The 26394-nt window shown below is 43.7% G+C and overlaps 2 protein-coding genes across 2 annotated transcripts; one reads left to right on the forward strand and one right to left on the reverse strand.

Annotated features, from left to right (window-relative positions):
• The first annotated feature begins 1846 nt into the window (after positions 1 to 1846).
• Positions 1847 to 4822, forward strand: LOC118361916 (GTP cyclohydrolase 1-like). The gene is made up of 6 exons (XM_035742149.2): positions 1847 to 2243; positions 2831 to 2940; positions 3188 to 3243; positions 3384 to 3415; positions 3539 to 3623; positions 3904 to 4822. The coding sequence occupies exons 1-6, from the start codon at positions 1943 to 1945 to the stop codon at positions 4031 to 4033; spliced, it is 714 nt and encodes a 237-aa protein (XP_035598042.1). The 5' UTR covers positions 1847 to 1942; the 3' UTR covers positions 4034 to 4822.
• Positions 4823 to 13168: 8346 nt separating this feature from the next.
• Positions 13169 to 26265, reverse strand: LOC118401389 (rho-related GTP-binding protein RhoQ). The gene is made up of 5 exons (XM_035798856.2): positions 25762 to 26265; positions 25337 to 25395; positions 15479 to 15643; positions 14414 to 14509; positions 13169 to 14116 (listed from the first exon to the last, which is right to left on the reverse strand). Exons 1-5 carry the CDS (start codon positions 25901 to 25903, stop codon positions 13955 to 13957), a joined length of 624 nt encoding a protein of 207 aa, XP_035654749.1. The 5' UTR covers positions 25904 to 26265; the 3' UTR covers positions 13169 to 13954.
• Positions 26266 to 26394: the final 129 nt, after the last annotated feature.

The following is a 26394-nucleotide window of genomic DNA, read 5'->3' on the forward strand; positions in this document are numbered from 1 at the left end:
CTGGTACTCCCTGTATATCAGTGGGGGCTGCTGAGGGGAGGACGGCTCACAAGAATTGCTGGAACAGAGTGAATGGAATGGCGTCAAATCATGTGTTTGATGTATTTGATACCATTCCACTAACTCCACTCCAGCCATTACCACGAGCCCATCCTCCCCAATTAAGGTGCCATCAACCTCCTGTGCTGTATACATCCTGTATCTAGCCATGTTATTTTTACTCATTATTGTTATTTGTTATTCACTGTGTATTTATTCCTTGCGTCACTATTTCTATTCTTTATCTTTAACTCTGCATTGTTGGAAAAGGACCCCTAAGTAAGCATTTCACTGTTAGTCTACACCTTTTGTTCACAAAGCATTGATTTGATTTTCCGTCCCGACAGACCTAGTTCAAATAGTATTTGACGTATGTATTTGGCCCAGGTCTGGTCCTAACTACCATTCCCTTGCCAGTCACTGTCCGTTATCATTTACACCTGTCTGTCTTTCCTGTTTTACATAATAAACTAGGCAAAAAAAGAACCGTCAACTGCGTTTATTTTCAGCAAACTTAACACTTGCAAGTTCCTGGACATTTCTGGGGGGAATAGCCCTAGCCTTCACCCTCTGTTCCAACTGGTCCCAGACGTGCTCAGTGGGATTGAGATTCGGGCTCTTTGCTGGCCATGGCAGAACACTGACATTCCTGTCTTGCAGGAAATCATGCACAAAACTAACTGTATAGCTAGCTGGTGGCATTGTCATGCTGGCCAGTCCTGTCTGGTCCAGCGACGGTGGGTTTGTGCCCATAGGTGACTTTATTGCCGGTGATTTGTCTGGTGAGGGCCTGTCTTACAACAGGCCTACAAGTCCTCAGTCCAGCCTCTCTCAGCCTATTGCGTACAGTCTGAGCATTGATGGAGGGACTGTGCATTCCTGGTTTAATGCCGGGCAGTTGTTGTTGCCATCCTGTACCTGTCCCGCAGGTGTGATGTTCGGACGTACCGATCCTCTGGAGGTGTTGTTACATGTTGTTACATCTGCCACTGCAAGGATGATCAACTGTCCGTCCTGTCTCCCTGTAGCGCTGTCTTAGGCATCTCACTGTACGGACATTGCAATGTATTGCCCTGGCCTAAGCCACGTTCACGCAGATGAGCAGGGACCCTGGGCAACTTTCTTTTGGTGTTTTTCACAGTCAGTAGAAAGGCCTCTTTAGTGTCCTAAGTTTTCATAATTGTGACCTTAATTGCCTACCATCTGTAAGCTGTTAGTGTCTTAACAACCGTTCCACAGGTGCATGTTCATTAATTGTTCATGGTTCTTTAAACAAGCTTGGAAAACAGTGTTTAAACTCTTTACAATGAAGAGCTGTGAGGTTATTTTAGATTTTTATGAATTATCTTTGAAAGACAGGGTCCTGAAAAAGGGACATTTCTTTTTTTGCTGAGTTTATATTTATTCTGTCCTTTCATAACCATATAGGCCTACAGTGAGTGTATACATTGTACCTTACTAGTCATACAGTGACACGTTGTAGTATCCCACATTTCAGAGAGTAACGCCTGACTACTTGGGACTTCCACTCACGCGGTCTCACACTTTTCCAACACTTGTGCTGGGTTACAGTTAGTTATAAAACGGTTTATTGTTCTCATGATTTCCACAAAAATCGATTTTTAGCATAGGTGATAAGATGCCTTCCTCAATTAGTGCAGCGTTATGATCGTGTCTGGTGGTTGCAGACCAAAAAGTCACACTTTCTCCTGAGAAGGCATGTGCCTACTCCGTAACGAATGTTGGAACGGGCATGACAGTTAGAGGCACACCCATAAATAGGGCCTGCAGTCACCACCCAAGCCACGAGCAATAGTCTAGTGTCACCTCTTACCACAACTTAGTCAACAAGCGGTGACTTTATACACAGGGCATTGAATCAAGTTATTTCAGTTTTATTAGAATGGAGTACCAAAAAGCCTCAGAGATTAACGGCGTCTGCAATGGAAAAATTGTTACAGAATATCTCAACGGGTTCAGTGAAAAATCCATAGAGGCAAAGAAAGCTGAATTGATGGGCAAGGAGGAGAAGTCCCACAAGGAGTCAGAGGATGTGTGCAAGATATCTGCCATTGAAAGAGCCTACGGCATCGTACTTCGAGAACTGGGAGAAGACGTGGAACGTGAGGGTCTACTGCGTACACCATTACGGGCAGCCAAAGCAATGCAGTTCCTCACCAAAGGTTATCACGAGACAGTAAAGGGTGAGAGCATTGACCGTCCTGCATAAATAGTTGTAAATGTGTTTCATTAAATCTAAAATATATGATAGATTATGAGGTAGATTGTGGTGTTCAAACGACAAGGAGAACAATCTGTTCTTTACAGTTTTATTATGCATTTAATGTGTGTTCTTATATATTTACACAAGCCTATTTAAAACTAATTTAGCGTTGCTCATTCCTCAGGCTGCATAGTCTTGATAAACTGTCCACACAGCTACAGTGCAAGTTGATATGTGTGCACGATTCATTTAGCTTTGGAGATATCAGACCTCCATTGTTATTTTAAACATCACTGGAAACAGCCATAGACACATACATCATTGGAAGCAACAAAGTGTCATTCAGATTTTGACCAGCTGTTCATTTTGAGTTTTCATTGTGTTCATCGGGTCATATTCTATTTGCTGCAAAGAGCGTGGTTCATTACTTTACACTTTCCTCATTGCACCCAGTGTCTCTGCAAATTGAGATCGCAAGTAGGGAAAACTGATTATGCATACAAAGCTGCAATCTGGAGTTGGGTAAAACAATTGTTCCACTTGTCTCTCTTACCTCTTCTTCCCCAGACATCCTGAACAATGCCATCTTCAACGAGAACCACAACGAGATGGTGATCGTGAAGGACATTGAAATGTTCTCTCTCTGTGAGCACCATCTCGTGCCCTTCTTTGGCAAGGTGAAAACCCATGATGTATAATGAAGCCATGAAGCAATACGTGCGTATCATTTGAACTTACACAGCAGCAGTTGGGATCATTTGATACGCATAACGCATTCTGACACTCAGGCACATCCCTTGTTTCCTTTGTTGTCGTTGAAATCCTGCCAATGTCAATGGTACATGGTTAACAAATCTAATAGTTCAGACGTTCTCTGAGTTTATCATTGAATTTGCTACTATGTGCTTTGTTTCGACACCAAAGGTTCACATTGGATATCTTCCGAACAATAAAGTGGTTGGTCTGAGCAAGCTGGCAAGGTCAGTGATCATATTCAGTTGCTATCATCTTCCCAAAGATATGCATGCAGGCACGCACGTGCACACACACAAGTGGACACATGAACACACACACACGTTCTGCACTAACTTCCCCCTTTTTGTTGATTCATTCATTTCAGGATTGTTGAAATCTTCAGCAGGAGGCTTCAAGGCGAGTATCCGTTGGTCATTTTGGGTATCACTATCACCGAGCAGCTTGCTGAGGGGAGCCTGTAGGTTTGAGTGCGTCTAGAGTGTTAACCTCTGCCCTTTATGTCTGTTGTTCCCTCTACAGTGCAGGAACGCCTGACCAAGCAGATCGCTACAGCAATCTCAGAGGCATTAGAGCCTGCAGGCGTAGCAGTTGTCATTGAGGCAGCGTGAGTGTCTTTTTACGATGTACTCTATATGTCTTGTATTACATGTGAATTACATTGTAGTGCTCCATGTATTTCGATGCCCGAATGAATTGCAAACCTATGCTACACAAACTGTGCCAGGTATTATGTCGTGGCTGACAGGAAGTTGTTAAGCCCGCCTAGGTTTTATGTGTTTTGGATCAATTCATTCAGTGAATCAAAGAGTTGTTCTCAAGAGTGCACCGGTTGATCTGTTTTCATTATAACAACTGAGTTTGGACCATTGTATTGTGTGTTTCAGTCATATGTGCATGGTGATGAGGGGTGTGCAGAAGATGAACAGCAAGACCGTGACAAGCGCCATGCTGGGACTCTTCCAAGAGGATCCCAAGACGCGGGAGGAGTTCTTGGCTCTGATCAAAAACAACTGACCCACTTGGGCCGTTGTTACCTCACCCGGTCTTCCCAAGCCAAAAACAGCCATCTCTCCAGCTATCACCAAACAATGCAAGATTGTTTTCTTCTTTCTTTTCTCTTCTGCATCTCATTCTTTCATTGATCTTAGCTAAGTATGTTCTGTCAGGTAGGGGGGTTGGGGTTGAAATACTATTTTGAAATCTTTCAAATATTTTGAGCGCTTTTCTCTAGTGCACCTGGAGTAAAGATCCGGGGTTTGCAGTTTGGGAACAATTGCTAAAACTGATATATCAGGGAGTCATGATCAGGGATTAAAAACTATAAGGAACTTGATATGCGTTTTATAAGTTATGTGTAGTTATGTGTAGTCCTTGGATCGTTTCATATTAAGTGCTGCTGCCAAAGGCCCCTCTGTACCCACCTTCAGAGGAAGCGCCTTACCGTTACTGTATCGCAAGTGCTTACATTGTTTAGATTTTTTTTCTTAGTATTTTGGCTGTATATTATGGACATGGTATTCCTAGAAACTTGAAGCTGAAATATGACCCTCATAACATTGACATTTGTTCTGTTTGGACATGACTCTTGTGCTAGTAAGGGGTGTCAATATCTAGTTGTGCAATGGCTCAAGGTAAGAATGATATAGGAGCATAACAATAACAATGGAAATGTTCTGTAAATGCCTCTAACCCAAATGTTGTATCACATGAGTATGACGATGCTAGTTAATGTTAAAAATGTTGATTTGTCAATCTTATGAGTTTTGAACATTACATTTAGAAAGAAATAAATATTTAACCTGCTTTAAAGTTGCTTTCTTGGTTTTGTAATTAAGATATTTGCTTTAGGAAAAGAGTTGCCTCGATTTCCCGGATTCTATAAGCGGAATTAGTGCGGAGTGTGTTCATAGTCATTAAATGCACATTTATGTGTATTAAATACTAACCTGGATGAACAGGTATTTTTTGTTGAATAGGATACAGGTAACTGTCAAAATAAATGAAATCCTTGAGAAAATAAGGGATACAAAGTACTGCACACTGAAGGAAGGCACTTCCATACAGGTGTGATTCCTTAGTTAATTAAGCATCCCATCATGCTTTGTAAAATAAGGAGGTTAAAATGATGACACACAAGCAATTAACCAAAGTTGTATGGAGATGTATGCTCAATGCAAAAGTGTAACCCATTCATTGCAACTCTGTCACAAAAAAATGGAAGAGGCTATTACACAAAAGAGAAAGGAATGAATTGGTTTGTCTGCCACCAATGAAAAACCAAGCATGCCTTAATGGGATGACTAGTAAAAATAGTATAAGATATCACTTTCACTTACATTTTTAAGGGTTGACAACTGTGCCGTATAAAATTCAAGATAGTTGGGAACAGATTTGACCATGGCATCAGGTTTATGAACCGATATTCAAAACAACAATTGAGGCAACAATCTGTTCTTTTCAATTTAAACTATTATATAGAATTCTATCCACCAAATGAATGCTCGATATATAGTGCAGATTCTGTCACTCGGAAACAGAATCAACAAAATCATCTCTTTTGGTACTGTCCTTGAGTGGCTGGCTCTTTCGGAGTCAGGTCCAGGAATGGTTGGTAACCCCCTAAGGTCGATGTCTACACCCCTCGCGGAAATCAAATGCGCATAATACAAACATCCCCATAAAAACCTGTCACTTTAAGCTAGATGTCTGTTTCTTTTTGCTTTGGATGTGTCTAGGGCTGTGGTGGTCATGACATTTTGTCAGCCAGTGATTGTCCAGTTTATAACTACCGATCCCCCAGTAATTGACTATTAATAAACGTACATTTAGCATCTCCTGGCTTCCACACATAGCCTACAAGCCACTGATGCAGACCTTCGGAACATCTACATTTTTAAAAGTTGAATAAATATTTCAGAAGAACAGAATAGCATACTCTGAGTTGTCCTTATGTTAGACCCTGATCCGGCTATGCCATATGGCTGTGGGCTACTCTAGTTCATTTAGCAAACAAGATTTGCTTAGAATTCCGGGGCATTATTTTATATCATTTTATAACATGAAGAACACAATTGAGCATAGCTGAATAAAAGTGTGCACTATTCTGTGTTGAACGGTTAACAAACAAATAGGTACTCCTATATGATTCATTTAGACTTATTAATGTAACTTTGGTTGTTCTACACTTCATCCGTCTCTCATTCACAGTTTGACAAGCACTTGATAATGCCTCACATTTTCTAGCAGCATCCCCTTTGTGTGGCTGTAATTAACCCTAACAAAATCCATGCCATTTGCAGCCAGTGGCTGTTGTGACCTAAATATAATAATTATAATTTCCTTCTCTGTGCTCCTAAGCACCTCTCACTCACATGGCTCACCATCACAAGATCTGGACTTTCTCAAAGGCTACAAGTGAAGACAGACACATCGGAGACACAAATGCGTGTGTCCTTATCCAATTCCGAGGCGCATATTGAAGATATTGGAAAAACTGTCTCAGGTGTGTCTTATTATTTCATTATTGTGTCCCTGTTTTCTGTGGTCCTTTGCAGAAGATTGAATTGTTTACCGTGTGCGTTCGTTTCCTGAGTGAGTTTGAGACTTAGTGTTTTTTTTTTTTTTCTCCACTATAATTTGGTCTTTTGACCAATCACATCAGATCTTTTCTAATCAGTTATTATCCAAACAGGTCTGGACAGGGTTGATCGTCACATATATTGTCTTAATATTATTGCAATATCGTATTGTAAATAACCTTTAGTATACCACTACCACTACCAAAGGGGGAAAAAGTGACATGCTGGCAGAACAACCATGGTTTAGTTTCCTCCAAATGATTAATCAGTCATAACGGAACCTTTAACATGATCACCTATAGCAAGACGCGTGGTCAAATTATGAAAATGTAGAAAAGCGGCAATCGATTAAAAAAAAAGTGCAAAGGATCACACGTGTTAAGCAAATACTATGGCTTTGTAAAGAAATAAAGTGTCAACCAAAAAGTAGCCTAAAGATGGCTTCGTATTGTAGCCTACATTATATTTGACAGTGGCCTTGCTCATGCTTACAGAAGCTATGTGCCTTTCTGCATCAGTTTGGACATCTTCTGCACTTTGATGAGTGGAAAATGATTGAAGATTCACAGAACATGATACAATTTAAAAAGACTGCATTATAATACCACTGTATTCTTTTTTATATCTGATACAGCAACTGAAATCGACAATTCACCCACTGCCCACCGTTCATTCTGGCTAGATCTGAAAAGGACCAGGGGGAACATTAGGCCGACACATTATACCTTGCCATACACTTGTCATGCACCGCAGCCTTATACTGCGACTCAATCATTGTCTGTCCCATGTATCCCCAATACATTTGTAGTTCAGTTAAAATCCTGCTATTACAGTCTGTGGCCTTTCTGTAGCCTACAATGTTATGATTTTGCGCTGGCATTTGACAGGAGAATCCCTTGTCCTCATTCTAGATGATAACTCTTCATAAATATCTTTATTTCTATTTGCCCATTTTATTCAGAGCTGGACGCAGTATTGGACTGTGGCATCCGACCACAATGCCAATAGGCACTTGGTTTCTAATGAAGAACCATGATCTTAATTCTGAAGGAATTGTAGAAGTATTGTTGTCTATAATTACTTACTACCTCAATTGGTCAGTGTGATTTGTTTTTGAGAGTCCAGGACAAGCATAATGTCGGCCAAATGTATATGCTTTTGTTGTCAGTATTCGTACGAGATGCACCTTTGACTACCTCCAGAGGTGGTCAGGAAGCTCTAATCACAATCAGATCACAATTAGTATTGATTGTCTACATATGTGGGCACAATCTGAATGTGGACAAGAACACAACTAAGTATAAACGGGGCAAAAAAACGCCTGTGAAATGGTAAGTCACCAGCAGTGAATTCATAGAAATAAACACTTCAACACTTCACTGTTTTAAATGGAAGTGAGGAAGTGAAAGGAGAAAAGTAAGTGAGAAAACAGATATAGGATAGGAAATAAGAAAAGGGGAGTTGGATAGGAAAAGAAAATATGAAATGAAATTAAGCGAGAAAAGACAGTCAAAGATGAAAGGGATAGATGGATAGATAGATATTCTCTGGCTGGTGACCGGCAGGTGACGGTGGGTGACTGGCAGGTGACGGTGGGTGACTGGCAGGTGACGGTGGGTAACCTGCAGGTGACGGTGGGTAACCTGCAGGTGACGGTGGGTGACTGGCAGGTGACGGTGGGTAACCTGCAGGTGACTGTGGGTGACTGGCAGGTGACGGTGGGTAACCTGCAGGTGACGGTGGGTAACCTGCAGGTGACGGTGGGTGACTGGCAGGTGGCGGTGGGTAACCTGCAGGTGACGGTGGGTGACTGGCAGGTGACGGTGGGTGACTGGCAGGTGACGGTGGGTAACCGGCAGGTGACGGTGGGTGACTGGCAGGTGACGGTGGGTAACCGGCAGGTGACGGTGGGTGACTGGCAGGTGACGGTGGGTAACCTGCAGGTGACGGTGGGTGACTGGCAGGTGACGGTGGGTGACTGGCTGGTGACGGTGGGTGACTGGCAGGTGACGGTGGGTCACCTGCAGGTGACGGTGGGTGACCGGCAGGTGACGGTGGGTAACCTGCAGGTGACTGTGGGTGACTGGCAGGTAACGGTGGGTAACCTGCAGGTAACGGTGGGTAACCTGCAGGTGACGGTGGGTGACCGGCAGGTGACGGTGGGTGACCGGCAGGTGACGGTGGGTAACCTGCAGGTGACGGTGGGTGACTGGCAGGTGACGGTGGGTAACCTGCAGGTGACGGTGGGTGACTGGCAGGTGACGGTGGGTGACTGGCTGGTGACGGTGGGTGATTGGCAGGTGACGGTGGGTAACCTGCAGGTGACGGTGGGTGACCGGCAGGTGACGGTGGGTAACCTGCAGGTGACTGTGGGTGACTGGCAGGTAAAATAATATAATAATATATGCCATTTAGCTGACGCTTTTATCCAAAGCGACTTACAGTCATGTGTGCATACATTCTACGTATGGGTGGTCCCGGGAATCGAACCCACTACCCTGGCGTTACAAACGCCATGCTCTACCAACTGAGCCACAGAAGGACCCAGGTGACGGTGGGTGACCGGCAGGTAACGGTGGGTGACCGGCAGGTGACGGTGGGTGACCGGCAGGTGACGGTGGGTGACTGGCAAATGCGGCATGTGACCGACCGGCAACACCAATACCATAAGGAGATCAGGATGCCTTTCCCCTATGGGGACAAACTGAAGAACCCTATATGGTTATACATACACCCTTACAAGAAAAGTGTATTCTGAACAAAAATATAAACGCGCAACAATTTCAAAGACTTTACTGAGTTACAGTTCATAAGGATATCAGTCAATTTAAATAAATAAATTTAGGCCTTAATCTATTGATTTCACATGACATGGAAATACAGATATGCATCCGATGGTCACAGATACCTTAAATAAAAGGCAGGGGAGGTGGATCAGACCCGTCTGTATCTGGTGTGATCACCATTTGCCTCATGCAGCGCAACACATCTCCTTCACATAGAGTTGATCATGCTGTTGAGGCCTGTGGAATGTTGTCCCACTCCTCTTCAATGGCTGTGCGACGTTGCTGGATATTGAAACACGCTGTCGTACACGTCGATCCATGATATCCCAAACAAGCTCAATGAGGGACATGTCTGGTAAGTATGCAGGCCATAGAAGAACTGGGACATTTTCAGCTTCCAAGAATTGTTGCACAGATCCTTGCGACATGCTGAGATCATGAGGTGCTGGCAGCAGATGAATGGCACAACATTGGGCCTCAGGATCTCGTCACTTTATCTCTGTGCATTCAAATTGGCATCGAAAAAAATGCAATTGTGTTCGTTGTCCATAGCTTATGCCTGCCCATACTATAACCCCACCACCACCATGCGACACTCTGTTCACAACGTTGACATCAGCAAACCGCTAGCCCACACAACGCCATACCTGTTGGCTGTGGTTGTGAGGGCGGTTGGACATACTGCCAAATTCTCTAAAACGACGTTGGAGGTGACTTATGGTATAGAAATTAACATTCAATTCTCTGGCAACAGCTCTGGTGGACATTGCCAATTGCAGGCTCCCTCAAAACTTGAGAAATCTGTGGCACTGTCTTCTGTGACAAAACGGCATATTTTTGACTGGCCTTTTATTGTCCCCAGCACAAGATGCACCTGTGTAATGATCATGTTGTTTAATCAACTTCTTGACATGCCACACCTATCAGGTGGATGGATCAACTCGGCAAAGGAGAAATGCCCACCAACAGGAATGTAAAACATTAGTGCACAAAATTAGACAGAACTTTCTGGGATCTTTTATTTCAGTTCGTGAAACATGGAACCAACACTTATATTTTTGTTCAGAATAAATTGGGAGTCATTTTACAGCTTGCATTGATGGTAGTTCCTATAACTAAATAGTTTACAAAATTTAAAAAATGACTACCTGATAGAAGTTTTGTCGGTTGGCGAACTCTCTCGAGCGGTCACCAGCTGTGTTGAGGACCTTAGATGCAGAGAATGTGATTGGCAGATGTGATCAGCAGAGACTGTCCCTGGATGCAAAAGTGGGATGGGCAGGGGCAACATTATGAATATTCACCGATGCTCTTCAGAGACGTCTGTTTAGCTAGATCGTGCGGCTAGCATGAGCAGTTAGCGCCGAACAAACGACTTGGAAAACTCAGCTTCAGCTTATTCACTAAATAAATTAAAGCATCACCATCTTGCAACAATCTACTTCTGTTTATATGTTTGATCATTAAAAAAAATGCCCACAAATGAGTATTTGTTTACTTTTCCACAAACGGTCTTGTATGCTTTGCTTGATATGAGTAAATTAATGCGTCCACGATTAACGTTAGTTGGTGGCTACTGCCTGGCCAGTGATCTAGCTAGCTATTTTTCAGTAATTAGCTATCATCCTTAACGTGGTGGTCAGCAGATAAACTATTATTTGTCTGAAAACGAACTAGTCACAAGATATTCTTGCCCGTGGTGTAATAATTTCTAACAAGTTGGCTAATGTAGCTTGTGTGCCCATGAGCTCCCAAATCTTTATAGTTGTCTTTTGGTATCCACAAATACTTAGCTAGCTAGGTAGTTGGCTACTACATGGCCAGTGTGAGCCAGAATGCTAGCTAGCCAGCTACATTTCAGGCAATAGCTATCCTTCTAAATGCAGTGGTAATTGGATAAACTAGTTTATGAGTTGAACATACATACTATCAAATGTTTGGACACACCTACTCATTCAGGGGTTTTTCGTAATTTTTTAACTATTTTATACATTGTAGAATAAATCAATGAAATAATAATCACTAATATGGAATCATGCAGTAACCAAAAATGTTGCCACCCTTCGCCTTTGACAGCTAAGCACACTCTTGGCATTCTCTCAACCAGCTTCATGAGGAATGCTTTTCCAACAGTCTTGAAGGAGTTCCCAAATGTGCTGATCACTTGTTGGTTGCTTTTTCTTCACTCTTCGGTCCAACTCATCCCAAAACATTACAGTTGGGTCGAGGTCAGGTGATTGTGGAGGCCAGGTCATCTGATGCAGCATTCCATCACTCTCCTTGGTCAAATGCTTACACAGCCTGGAGGTGTGTTGGGTCATTGTCCCGTTAAAAAAAACAAAATGATAGGCCCACTAAGCGCAAACCAGATGGGATGGCGTATCGCTGCAGAATACCATGGTAGCCATACTGGTTAAGTGTGCCTTGAATTCTAAATAAATCACAGTCAGTGTGACCAGCAAAGCACCCCCACACCATCATACCACCTCCTCCATGCTTCACAGTGGGAACCACTCATGCAGAGATGATCCATTCACCTACTGATGATAGTCATGATAGTCCCACTAAACCCAAACCAGATGGGATGGTGTATTGCTGCTGTAGCCAGGCTGGTTAAATGTGCCTTGTATTCTAAATAAATCACTAACAGTGTCACCAGCAAAGAACCCCCACACCTCTGAGTCTCAAAAAGAAATGGAGGTTGGAACCAAAAGTCTAAAATTTGGACTCAGACCAAAGGACAGATTTCCACCGGTCTAATGTCCATTGCTTGTGTTTCTTGGCCCAAGCAAGTCTCTTCATCTTATTGATGCACTTTAGTTGTTTCTTTGCAGCAATTTGACCATGAAGGCCTGAGTCATGCAGTCTCCTCTGAACAGTTGATGTTGAAATGTGTCTGTTCCATGAACTTTGTGAAGCATTTATTTGGGCTGCAATCTGAGGTGCAGTTTACTCTTAATGAACTTATCCTCTGCAGCAGTGGGTCTTCCTTTCCTCATGAGAGTCAGTTTCATCATAATGATTAACGGTATTTGCAACAGCATTTGAAGAAAGTTTCAAGGTTGTTGAAATTTTCCAGATTGATTGACCTTAATGTCTTCAAATAGGGCCATCTTCTGTATACCACTCCTACCTTGTCACAACACAACTGATTGGCTCAAACGCATTAAGAAGGAAAAAAATTCCACAAGTTAACTTAAGGCACACCTGTTAATTGAAATGCATTCCAGGTGACAACCTCATAATGCTGGTTGAGAGAACGCCAAGTATGCAAAGCTGTTATCAAGGCGAAAGGTTGCTACTATTTAGATTTGTTTAACACTTTTTTGGTTACTACATTATTCCATGTGTTATTTCAGAGTTTTGATATCTTCACTATTATTCTTTAATGTATAAAATAGTTTTTAAAAAATCACGCTGAAGTTGTGAAGTCGATATCCGCGTTTATAAAACACAGGGCATCCGTAGTTATTGTTATTTGTGGTCATAAACATTATTTTGAGCTAATTCTATGAGGGGGGAGAGTGTGCCATTTTTTTCATGTGAAAATATTTGTAACATTGGGGGGCATTTTTTTTTAGGACACCAAGACACCATGATTTTTTAAACTGTGCTTTAATGTACAGGGATAGGTATGTGGACTGTGCTTTAATGTACAGGGATAGGTATGTGGACTGTGCTTAATGTTGGTGCTGGAGATATGTTTGTGCCGCTCTCCCCACATCCCTGTATCCCATACAGGTGTGTCCATTCAATTATTTCAGCACCATTGGGCTACTGACAAATAAATCCAACATGTTTAATATTAGCACTGCAAGCTGAGCAAGAAAAGCAGATCGTGTCCTAAAATATGGGATCATAAAAAACTCTCCATACTAGATGGGATCAAAGTATTATTATTATTATTATTATTATTATATATTTTAAACAGTATGCATTTCATTGGTGGTGGCTAAGGTGAGTTACCCAAAACATAATGTAAAGCACTTGGAGGCCTGATGGAAAGCGCTTTAAATAAATGCAATGCACCCATTCATTCATTTCTACAGCAGACAGTACAAAAAAAATAGACATATCAGGAGTTAAATGGACACAATGATACCTCTGTTTTCTGACAGCTTGATACATATTTTTGTACAGGAAAACCATTTAAAAAAACGTTAAAAAATAACATACTTTTGAAGGCAAATAAATTCTTACTCAAGGGCGTTGTTGACCTGGGTATTGTGCTCCTTTGGTAGTAAAGCTGTCCCCCCACCCCCTCCAACTCCATTGGTCGACAGCAGGAGAGACAAAACCGCTCAAGAGCCCTGAACTAAAAATAGGGTCCTCATTTGTCCATTTCGGTCCTTCAGTCGTTTTCCCCTTCTTATGACCTCTGTCTCTGTCATTCGTTCTGGTTTCTATTCAGGAGTGTATTCATCACCAAATGGAAGAAAAACAGTCTGAAACAGGGTGGGGATCTTGTCCAATAAAAAAAAAGCTTTTTTTGTTTCGACATGTTTTAAAACATTTTCTGTTGCATGCCCTAATGAAAATGACCCAGGTGTTATTGGACGTTCCCATCTCTCTCACGTGATGAGGCAGCAGTTGATACAGCGCGGCCCCAGTCTTCTCTTCAGGGCACCCTTCTTCCTTTTGGGGGTCAGGATAGCGATGATGGCCTCATCAAACACAGTTTTCAGTCCTTTCTGGGTGAGAGCTGAGCATTCCACGTAGACACACGCGCCAATCTGTAAGAGGAAGGGAGGGAAGGGCCAGGCTGTCACTCAAAAAACTATCAAGGAAAGAGTTAACCTTGTCCCCAGATTATCTTAGGGAGGAAGTCTGGTGTTCGTCTAATAAAAAGGCTCAATCAACAAAATGCCCCAGAGTGAAGAGATCCAAAGTTCATCATAACGGTCATAAACAATTAGTTTGATGAGGGACAACCCATCTAGTGTAGAGTAGGGTAAACCAACCACCGAGTGGCCCATTTACAATCCCAATTCCTTCTGGAACCCTCTGCTGGCTCCACAGTGATTACGTACCTCCTTGGCTAGCTTCTGGCCCTGCTCTGTGGTGATGGGCTTCTCCTTCATGTCATTCAGTTTGGCAATGGTCTTGGGGTCGTCACGAAGGTCAATCTGAAACAGGGAGCGATAACGCAACACTTCCTGTCAGCACAGACAATCAGCAAGGCAGCCAATAGGCTGCTTCTTAAGAAACTTCTTCAGTTGGAGCAAACAACTTGTTCATATAACCATCTTCCCCATTTTCAAAAAGAGCAACTTGGGTCAGACTTCTGTAAGAAGTACTCCTCCTCCAGATTCACCATTCTTCAGCGGAGTAGAGAAAGAGACATTTCTAGAGAAATGTGGCACTTGTAGTGCCAGTGCAGAATTGACAGAATTTACTTGTATTTAAAATGCTGAGCTGACACAGTGTCACGCTGTTCCTCTCTCTTACTACCACCCAAATAAAAACAAAATTCATCCTTTACCCGGGCCTACGCCCACTGATACCTGTAACAAACTCTTTCTTGAGACAAACATTCATTAACACATCTGTGGTTGTGTGCGGTCTGCAGTGTGAGTTATGGTTGGACTGATAAAAGAGCGGTGACTATCAGCTGACAGAAGGATAAATCACACACCCACTCCAATAACCTCACCACCAATATGCCCATGTTCTATTTCTGGAGGCGGATGGACACCCACAAGTGTGGTTTGAAAAGTGTCTGGACTGATCTCTTGGAAAGTATCAGAGAGCTGTGGCACTAAATAGAAGTCAACGAATCCCCCAAAAATAAATGTTCCATTTGCTGTTAACCACATTTCTTTTTTAGGATTCAAAAATGTACACCTATATTTCTTTGTGCGTGTTCGCGAATTGTCTTAAGAAGAAGAGAGAAACAGAGCACAGCACATTTAAGTGGAGGTTCAGCTTTATAAATCACCCCCTCCCCTGTCAATGTGAAGTAGAGTGTGAGCTTGAGTCGGGTAGATACGGATAGAGCATATGCCAGGCTCTCTGTGAAACTCAGCATGTGGAATGGCCAGGACACAGTATAGATACAAGGTTTGGGTGTGGTGGCTGCAGCTCTTTAGGCTCACCTGAGTGCCTATGAGGAGGTATGGGACACTGGGGGCATACTCCTGCAGCTCGGTGACCCACTCTTCCCTCACATTCTGGAAACTGGCTGGGTTGACCACGGAGTAGCAGATCAGGAAGACGTCAGTCATGGGGTACGACAAAGGCCTCAAGCGGTCATAGTCCTCCTGGAAAAAGTTAAGGGAGGGTAATATATAAAAGAGACACACACACACACACACACACACACACACACACGAGAGAGAGCGAGGCACACAGGAGAGAGAGACAGACACATAGGAAAGAGAGACACACACACACACACACACACACACACAGGGCAGAGAGAAAGACACACATAGGAGAGAGAGGCATTCGGGGAGGGGAACAGGAGACACGGGGGAGAAAGAGAGCAACAGCCTTCCTTAGATCATATCCACCAAGAGACAACCAAATCCTCTGAATTATTATTCATGAAATATTCAACCGGATGGAAAATGAGCTCCAAATGCAAACCATCCTTATTCTCCTCCTCACTGATGCAGAGAAGAGCAAACTTACACTGTGCTTATCTACTAGACTCCACCATGCACTGCCAAGCAACCAGGCTGTTTTATGGAAATAGTGAATACTTTTACATGAAGGGAATAAGCATAGACAAATAAGAAGAACGGAGCGGATGTGCAGATTTCTACAGACGACCTACATCCAACTGCTTATTTTATCGCGGTCACTCTGACTGGGGCTATTGGGCATTATTTCACATTAGCAGTACTTTACAGGAAGTACTGCGGAAGGCATCAGACAAAATTGCCATCTCCGATAGGCCTCAGTTTGTGTGTACCTAATTGCTAATTCACATACCGTACGCAACATGGTCGCGTTGGTGTAAATGAGATCTAGCGTTTCCTCATCACTCCCTGATAACTAATTCTGACAGGCTGTCCTACTACATCAGCCCATATGAATATTCATGAGTTGTCTGACTTTAGGAGCATCCACAGCACACCCAGATTGACCAGAGTTTATATACACGAGGGCCATACACATCCGGAATGACCAGAGTTTATACAAGTGATGTCGAGCGCACACATCAAGACTAGTTATGATATGGTGCCGGGCAAGCTTGAAGAAAGGAATATATGACTTGTCTGATTAAGCTTAACAAACTAACTTAATCAACATGCCTCAAGTCAAGACTAGACTGATAGACCATTAAGAAGTCTTAGACAACCTTGTGGTGATGCCACCATAGTGTCTGTTATTCCCACTTGTGGTGAGCGCAGTGGTTTCATGTGAATTCCCAAGTGTGTGTGTGTGTTAGAGCTAGAAGATGTGGTAGAGAAGAAAAAAAAGATGTCCATATCGAGATACATTTCTTGATGTGATAAAGATAAAAAGAACGATACGTTTATAACATTAATATGCGCCACCGTTTTTTGTTATTAACTTTTAAAAACTACTACTACTACTACTACTACTACAGCCACCAATTGTCCCATTAACAATGACCCATATTAGCAAAGTTATTTCATTTCAAACTTCACATTTCTCTAGTACAGGCTAATTATCATAATGAACGAGATTGGCGAAATGCCTGCGATAAGTGATCGATATGGTCGGTGTCGAACATTTTCACTTCATCTTCCCAGCTCTAGTGTGTGTGTGTCCTCTGTTCCCCTTATGGAGAACCCCATCCCAGTGCACTGTACTGGAAGACACAGTAACACTCCACAGTTAACAGTAAACACAACATGTCTTGTGAAGGTGGCTCTCCTCCATTCCTTCATCCCCATCACATTTCAGAAATGCTCCCACAAAGTTCCTCAGCGTGTAAAGTTTTACAAAAACATGGAGGAAGAAGGAAGAGTAAAAATACAAGAGGGGTAAGAGGGCAAAGAGGTAAGACAGAGGAAGGAGAAGAGAAAGTAAGCGGTTAGAGGGTTTATACTAGAGATGCTAATAAAAGGCAGTCAAGGCAGGGCAGATTCCAACGACTCTCCCTGTACGCGTCCTTACATTTCCATCAGGGCAAGGCTTTTTATGGCATTTCTACTTGGCTGGTATGTGATCTCAGCTGTGAGCGAGTGTGTCAAGTCAGTGACATACGAGCGTCTATAATATCGGTGAGTCACTCCCCTTCTTCCTCGGGCCCAGCAGCTGTGTCAGAGACGCCTGTTCAGACATGACCACAGGGAGAATAGTGAGCGCAGGCACTAAACTTCATGGTCCAAACACAAAACTGGTCTGAACACTGCACTGTAAAAAGAGGTTACTGGGAATTTTACAGTTTCTTGGTTGCCAGTTGGGATTAAGTTTCAATACCTGAATCATTCATATTTAACCAAGAGTACCGGGTAATACCACAAAAAAAAAAAATAATAATAATCTTAATTAAAATAAATAAAATATTTTAATTCTGAAGCGCCCATTTAAAGCATTATTATTATTTTTTTTAAATGTAACAGGATATGGTCACTATGCCAGGTTCTCTCATATGAACAGCAAGTACAAAACAGAGCACAGGAAATGTTATAGGCGAGTGATGTGCTTTGATAATGCAAGCCAGGGATTACAGAATTTTCCTGCTAGACAGGGGTCAAGATTTGGGGTTTCGGTGGGATTGGGACTGGATAGGAAAACAGGCTAGGCTTTAGGACTGGATAGGAAAACAGCCTAGGCTTTAGGACAAGAGAAGATGCAATTTTCCCTCATGCCTCTTCGAATTGTTAACAGATGCATATGTAGTAAATTGTGCATAGGACTATCAAATTTGTGTCTGTGTGAAGAGTCACTATGACAGCTAAAAGAGGCACGCATTGTTTGTAGGCTATACAGTGCATTGGGAAAGTATTCAGACCCCTTTACTTTTTCCACTTTGTTACGATACAGCCTTATTCTGAAAATTGATTAAAAAAAAACATTTAATCCATCTACACACACAATACCCCATAATGACAAAGTGAAAGCAGGTTTTTAGAAATTCTTCAAAATGTATAAAACCTTCAAAAACTTGAGCTCAGGTGCATCCTGTTTCCATTGATCATCTGGCCGCCCGGTCAAACTGAACAATCGGGGAAGAAGGGGCTTGGTCAGGGAGGTGACCAAGAACGTGATGGTCACTGACAGAGCTCCAGAGTTCCTCTGTGGAGATGGGAGAACCTTCCAGAAGGACAACCATCTCTGCAGCACTCCACCAATCAGGCCTTTATGATAGAGTGGCCAGAAGGAAGCACCCCCTTAGTAAAAGGCACATGACAGCCCGTTTGGAGTTTGCTTTGCCAAAAGGCACCTAAAGGACTCAGAACATGAGAAACAAGATTCTCTAGTCTGATGAAACCAATATGTAACTCTTTGGCCTGAAGGCCAAGCATTAAGTCTGGAGGAAACCTAGCACCATCTACGGTGAAGAATGGTGGTGGCACCATCACGCTGTGGTGATCTTTTTCAGCGACAGGGACTTGGAGACTCGTCAGGATCGAGGCGAAGATGAACGAAGCAAAATACAGAGATCCTTGATGAAAACCTGCTTCAGAGCACTCAGAACTTCAGGTTCACCTTCCAACAGGACAAAGACCCTAAGCACACAGCCAAGACAATGCAGAAGTGGCGTCGTGACAAGTCTCAATGTCCTTGAATGGCCTAGCCAGATCCTGGACTTGAACCCGATCAAATATCTCTGGAGAGACCTGAAAATAGCTGTGTATCAACGCTCCCCATCCAACCTGACAGAGCTTGAGAGGATCTGCAGAGAAGAATGGGAGTTGGTCCCCAAATACAGGCGTGCCACCCTTGTAGTGTCACACCCAAGAAGACTTGAAGCTGTAATCTCTGCCAAAGGTGCTTCAACAAAGTACTGTGTAAAGAGTCTAAATGCTTGTGGTATTTCAGTTTTTTATTTTTTAATATATTGCAGAAATGTCTAAAAATCTGTTTTTGCGTCAACATTATGGGTTATTGTGTGTAGATTGAAAACTGTTTTATCCATTTTAGAATAAGTCTGTAACGTAACAAAACATGGAAAAAGTCAAAGGGTCTGAATACTTTCCGAATGCGCTGTATGTAGGGGTTTCCTGTAGAGTTTATTAATGGCATTCGGGTCACGTGTGCAGTCCGGCAGCATCAATTATGCATGTGCCTTGAATTGATGGTGACTAGGCTGAAGGCTTCCATGTGACAAACTGTTTGGATAATGTGCCATTTTGTTTTTTGCTAATCTGCTGGTGCGCATGTGTGTATTAGGGCGAGATCGAGGAACATTTTTATTTCCCAGGTCTTTATAAAAAATAAAAATAAAATAAAATTTAAATTAAAAAAAAAATAAAAAATGTGAAGTGTTCCCGGACAGTCCCGGGATCCAGGTTACCCATGTTTATCCCTAGTTGCCAGCTAGTTACTGAATTTCATATTACAGTACTTCACCAAAACTGTCTGGACATTTCCCAACACGGGATGAACCGTGTACAATAGATTGCTAGTTCAATCTGAGGTATCACATTCAAGGTGATTACATCACACGCCATGATGGTCAATGGGGAAACAGTTTAAAAACATCCACCCGCAGGCTGTAGTGTTCAAATGAACATGACATGTCTAGAGCTCTCATTGGTGTTCAAAGGGGCATGACATGTCTAGCTACCTCCCATTGGGGTTCAGCTGAGTGGAGAGGAACGAGGCCCTGCGGCAGCAGCAGAGCAGATCCCATTTTACTCTCTACCCCCTGCGGGGATGTCTAGGGGTCACTGGGTCATATCTCAGGGAGGGCATCGAGTCAAACTTAACAAGACGCTGTACAAAAAAACAAAGGGGGAGGGTAAATAGTCATAGAAGAGTAATGGAAGGATGTGCAACTGAGTGTGAGTGCATGAGGGAGTGAGAGAATTAGGAACTGAGCAGCAACAAAAGGGAGAGAGCGAAGAGAACGAGTAAAGCGACCAATCCCAGGGGGACTCCGTTCTGAGCCCAGTGTTGCCATGGGTACTACAACAACACATTACATCCACTTCCTGCTCCGATACACAGAAGCAATGCTATGCTAGCTTGCTATGATGAGTGCATCAGCTAGGGAGAGGATGACTGAATGAATAAAGACTCTCCATTCCATTCCTTCTGTTCTTGGCCCACAATTTCAAGAGCGAAGAGATGTGATCTATACGTAACACGTTTGATCTATGGAATATGCGGGCCTCCCGAGTGGCGCAGTGGTCTAAAGCCGTGCCACTAGAGATTCTGGGTTCGAGTCCAAGTTCTGTCGCAGCCGGCCATGACTGGGAGACCCATAGGGTGGCACACAATTGGCCCAGTGGCGTCCGGGTTAGGTTTGGCCAGCAGGGATGTCCTTGTCCCATCACGCACTAGCGACTCCTGTGGCAGACCGAGTGCAGTGCATGCTGACACAGTAGCCAGGTGTAGGGTGTTTCCGACACATTGGCGTGGCTGGCTTCTGGGTTAAATGGGCATTCTGTCAAGAAGCAGCGCGGCTTGATTGGGTTGTGTTTCGGCACGGCTCTCTACCGTCGCCTCTCCCGAGTCCATACGAGAGTTGCAGCGATGAGAGAATTGGATACCATGAAATTGTGGAGAAAAATTTGTAAAAAAAAATTAATAAAAAGATCGATGGAATATACAGGTGGTGTAATAAGCAGTACCCAGACAAAAACATAGGGCAATGCAGATAGAACACCGTGACACACCTTACTGTGTGCTGTTGTGCTCATGTGACTGTTAATGGGTTCACATGCGACAGCATCACAATTGCTTAAAAATACATCCTCTCCTTCATCCGACTTCAACAGACCTGATGGGTGACAACAATATGGTGGAAGCTCATCCTTACGCTGGCTTTCACCTCGTCTGTGCTTCCAGATCAGAGTGATGAAGAGGCGAAGAGAATACGAATTTAAGTCAGTTGAGACAGAGCGTGTCTGCAAAGCCTTATTTTCTCTTTGAGAAAATGGTTAATCTTCCCTTATGAAACAGCTGAGGATTCTGGGAGCTTCAGATCTGCCAGGTACATAAATATTAAAAAGGGTCCTTGGAGCCAATAAAACATGTGTAATGCAGAGCAAGAGGTGGGGACTGTAGCAGGAGAGTGTGAATTGAGGGGGTTGGTGGCTGGGTTGGACAAGGTTCCTCAGAGGTAGAGCATTAAGTGTGTTGCACTCTTCTATATCCCCGGCCTGAGCTTCCTAGGGTTGAATTACAGGATTCCAGAGCAGATTTGCAGCGGTCCACTCCCCCCCTCCCCTCTCAGCCAGCCCCTCGGTCTCGCTCGCTTCCTCTTTCCCTGCTGTCTACCTCGCTTCCTCTCCATCTCTTGGTTTCCCCTCGCTCTCTGGCACTCCCTTCTTTGATCAGACGCTGAAGCTATAAAACATTACCAGCTGGCCTTGTGCTCAGCCTAAAGAAGTCAGCGGGGGTGGGGGGGGATGGGGGAGGATTGGAGGCGCTGCGTTTGAAGGGAAGTAACTCTACTCTGTGGCCTCGGCGCCAACAGTCGACATCTGGGAAACTTCTCAATTTCACAGTTCTGAATTAGCTAAAACAAAAAGGCTCTAGACATGGAATTGCAATCAAAGACAAAGGGGTAAACAAAAAGCAGTGTGAATCACTACTGAGTAGTAGATTTACAATGATTTAGTTTCCCCAAAGAATGAGTTATCACAGCCACAGATGTATGTGGGAATAATGATTGAGAATAATGATTGAGTCGGTGGAAACAATAGCAACTGCAATTTGCGACACATGTACTTCTATTTTATTATATGAACAAACATTTCTCAACCTCAAATCTATTCACCTTTCACCGGGCGGATAATGTTTCAGTTCAAGACCTTGTTTGAAATTCACACAGATAAAAATCCGGTTCAGACGAGAGTTAACAATTCATCGCTGCATGTGACATGCCTTCGCTTCAGACCCAGCTAGGAAAAATAGAGCTAAAAGATCTTAAAAGGAAAAAGTGAGTATGTTCTCTTTCAAAAATGTGTTTCTGTGTATCACATATGGGGATTTGTCAGGACCACCAATACTCACTGAAGAACAAATCAATAGCATCTGTTGGGAGACAGACAGGTAGTGTGGTGAATGAGGTGAGCGAATGAAGGAACCACTCTCCCGCCCTCTCGAAGACCATTACTCTCTAAGCCAGGCCAACTCCAGTCCTCGGGGGGCTGATTTCCCCCAGCCCCAGCTAACACACCTGACTCCAATAATCAAATAATCATGATCTTCAGTTATAAATGCAATTTGTTTAAATCAGGTGTGTTGGCGAGAGATGGGGGAAAAGTGTGACATCAATCAGGCCCCTGAGGACTGGAATTGCCCAGGTCTGGTCTAAGGGCTCCCTAGCACAACTGGATCCCTGGTTTCCTGCTCACAAGTGAACCGTGAAGGATTTCGTTGCCTGGTGTACATCTTTAGACCCAGTGGAAAGGTTGAGTACTGACCAAAAGTGTTTTTGCTGTCTGTAGAAATGAATTGCTTTTCTGTTTCTCAGTCTCCGTTGGTAGCTAGCTATTGAGACTCGGTTAGCCCATGCTGCAAGACTTTGGCTAACTAGGCTAGCTCAGAGGCAAGCTAACCTGCACACACGGTAGCATTGCTTGCTCCCTTCTCTCATCTAGCTTAACCAACATTCACCCGTTGCGTTAAATAGACCAACCATCTCAGCTTCACGGTTCCTTTGGTTGCAGGAGCACAATACCCGAAGGCCAACTCTGCACCCACGCGTTTCCCCTTCAGCCATCACTGAGCTAGCTAGAGCAAACCTTCATAACCATCCCAGGACAATGCAGCAATTGCTTGGGAAAAGAACATGCCCAACAGGGGCTTGACGACCCGGAGTCCTGTGAGCACTGCAAACTACTGACTAGAGCAGCTCTGAGGAGGAGGCTTAAAAGAGCATCTCAATATCCCCTCACCTCTGAGCCAACCGCAAAAGCGGAGGCTCAGCCACTCATTCTCAGAGCTTTCAATGTGACCTCTTTATTGTTAGCTTATCCGGCTGAGCTACTGGAGGGGGTGTGGAAGCAACTGGACTCGGATAACCTAGATCCAGATGCGTGGGAGGAGATCACTAGGATTACAGTCCTGAACTTCTGTGCCTCCCATAGCATCATTCAAGGCTGTGGTCGTACCATGAGCTGAGCAGTGGGAGAAAAAAGGTACCTTGGCTGAGCTTATCCAGATTGACAAATTAAAAAGGTGGACCTCCTGGATGCCCCAATTACACCCAAGGAGTTGGGGACTACGGTCACCACAATGCGACAGAAGTGTGATATAAGTAAGAAAGAACGTGACGCAGTTCGCTTCTACCTGCCCTACAGACCCGGGCTTCGTGGCAGGCCGTTGGTTCCAACATCGCACTCCAGTCTCACAGCTGGAAGGAGGCAACTAGCTGGCCTTGGGGGACTGAGGTCCCCAGCGTTGCAGCAGTCTGCTAAAAATCAGGCTAGGCCCCGGAACCAGGCCAAACCTGTTGGTAAGCAGTCCTATGCTGCAGCAGGGTTCCGCCTTTCTAACCCTCCTAAGGTAGGTAAGGGTCGGCCAACCTAGGGCACGGCCCTGGCGTCTAAGGTGGATAGAGACCAAAGCCTATGGCTCCCTGCCCTACCTTCTCTCCTCAGGTTTACCGTTTGCCGCTCCTTAGGACAAAAACCCTATTCTCTGTGCAGCAGCTCTCTTTGTGACCGTGCTCACATGAGAAAAATGCACCTTTTGTTCCCCCACTTTGGAGCCCACAGCTTTTCACCTGTAGCCTTCCCAGAAGAGACATGATTGTCCAGGATACACATTGCGCAACTACTAGGATTGAACAAGCGCTCAGAGTGTTATGCTCTTTGCTCATTGGGTAACCACATTAGTCGCTCTTCTACAGTATCCTGCCGGATCACAGGGGCTATTAGATGTATTTATAATGGCGAGGGTCACAGCCTTGGGAGCGGTTTTGCACACTCTTGGCATTCTCCAACGGTCTTGAAGGAGTTCCCACATATGCTGAGCACTTGTTGGCTGGTTTTCCTTCACTCTGCGGTCCAACTCATCCCAAATATCTCAACTGGGTTGAGGTCGGGTGATTGTGGAGGTCAGGTCATCTGATGCAGCACTCCATCACTCCCCTTCTTAGTAAAATAGCCCTTACACAGCCTGGAGGTTTTATAGTTTTGATGTCATCACTATTCTACAATGTAGAAAACAGTTTTAAAAAATAAAACCTTGAATGAGTAGGTGTCAACTTTTGACTGGCACTGTATATGTTACAGGACTTTGGTTTCACTAATACATGTTTTCAAATGGAATAAAATCGGTTTCTGTCATTGTTAAATAGGATAGATGGGCTATATGGTCTGCCCATAACCAGCCTGAGTAGGCCTATAACTCCATTCCTATTCTATTCAATTTAGAGGAATTTATCAAATTGGAAATGAGCTATTATCAGGCAGGTTAATGCGATGCAAGCCAATCAAGGGCAGCTTCTGAGTTGCAACTCTGGTATACTGCACACTTTTCACTAAAAGGTCCGTGCTAAACAGTATGCCACGATGAGTAAATTGTATACAGTTTATGTAATATGCTAGTATGGGTATTCGGACAGCCAGTGAAAACATTCCTACTAGACACTGGACATAAGACCCCTGTTCCTCACATAATAGACCCATTGAAATGATTCGCTAGGCCTACAACCACTGTCTACCACAGACCAGACTGAAATTAGAGCAATGTGTGAAAACCACACCTGTTGCAGTTTATAGAGTCTGGTCAGAATGTCAAGCATGTGGGTGTCAACAGAGCCCCATTGGTTAACAGTGGGGGGAGCACGTGAGGATAGGTTGCGTCCTTGGATGTGGCATGCAGCCAGAGTTATAATAAACCCACTGTACCTGACCAGCTGTGTCGTACAATCCCAATAAATACTGCTTCCCGCCAACGTTGACACTCACTGCAAAGCAATGAAAAAGGCTGGTTTAGAGAGAGAGAGAGAGGTCTCACCCCCTCCCTTCACCTGGAGGCAAACAAGTGGTTTTGATTACAGAAACAGATATATTCCTATGCAATCTGAGCCAAAGGTTAAAAAAAAGTCAGCAAAACGTTCGAGCATTACACTTCACCTAAACATTGGATTTCGGTAGACTATACAAGCAAATTGGCATATAGATTAAACTCATGCAACTGTAACTAGCCTACTGAAGGAATGATGTCAGCTTTTATAATTAACGATTGGGTCATTTGTAATGTTTTACATTCCGAGAAAACACACACATATATATATATATAAAATCATGACATGTTCCAAAGTCCCCCATACCTGCATAATGGTCAAACACAGTGGGTACGTACTCCTCTGGAAAGGCGTCGTTGGCATAGCTCATCAACAGACACGTTTTGCCCACAGCACCGTCACCAACCACAACGCATTTCAACATAATAGTGCCGGTTCCGTTTGCCATGATGATCTTTTGACTACCATCATCCTCCGACGCCCTGTTTTCCTGAGATGCACGGCGATCCCCACACCACAGGCATCACCAGAGTCGGAGTCCGAATGCGCGACACACGGAGACCAATGGAAATTCAATTTCTTCTCATCGCCAAGGTTCACGGTTTCCAAATGTTGGCTTACATTAGTTTCATTTCCCCTCTGCATACACAAACTGCACATACACTGTGTAGGGTACACATACAAAGTCGAAAAAGGCGTCACTCCCGTTCCCCGCCCTATCGGTGCTGTCTTTACAAGACACCCGCTTAGAAGCCCACTGCCGAGCCTGTTCCCCAGTTCGCCCCTTGACTCTAGGTCCCTCGCCTAAATGACATCGGCACTGTAGACAATGTGGGTTCGCTTGTTGTAGAGGCGGGGCTATACCCGAGACCAAGGGGCTTTGGTAAAAAAAATCCACATATTGTGGTTAGTTTATTGATTTTAATCTACTTTTTTGCT

Source organism: Oncorhynchus keta, chromosome 2 (assembly GCF_023373465.1).
Source record: "Oncorhynchus keta strain PuntledgeMale-10-30-2019 chromosome 2, Oket_V2, whole genome shotgun sequence".
NCBI classification, from domain to species: Eukaryota; Metazoa; Chordata; class Actinopteri; order Salmoniformes; family Salmonidae; genus Oncorhynchus; species Oncorhynchus keta.

What these genes read in the sequence shown, in the direction of transcription:
- LOC118361916 (XM_035742149.2), top strand. Translation starts at nt 1,943, where the DNA reads ATGGAGTACCAAAAAGCCTCAGAGATTAACGGCGTCTGCAATGGAAAA. An exon ending in CTTCAGCAGGAGGCTTCAAG is followed by an intron (nt 3,416 to 3,538) that starts GCGAGTATCCGT and finishes TTCCCTCTACAG; the next exon opens with TGCAGGAACGCCTGACCAAG. An exon ending in GCAGTTGTCATTGAGGCAGC is followed by an intron (nt 3,624 to 3,903) that starts GTGAGTGTCTTT and finishes TGTGTGTTTCAG; the next exon opens with TCATATGTGCATGGTGATGA.
- LOC118401389 (XM_035798856.2), bottom strand. Translation starts at nt 25,903, where the DNA reads ATGGCAAACGGAACCGGCACTATTATGTTGAAATGCGTTGTGGTTGGT. An exon ending in TGTGTTTGACCATTATGCAG is followed by an intron (nt 25,396 to 25,761) that starts GTATGGGGGACT and finishes ATTGCTTTGCAG; the next exon opens with TGAGTGTCAACGTTGGCGGG. An exon ending in GCCAGAAGCTAGCCAAGGAG is followed by an intron (nt 14,117 to 14,413) that starts GTACGTAATCAC and finishes TTCCTCTTACAG; the next exon opens with ATTGGCGCGTGTGTCTACGT.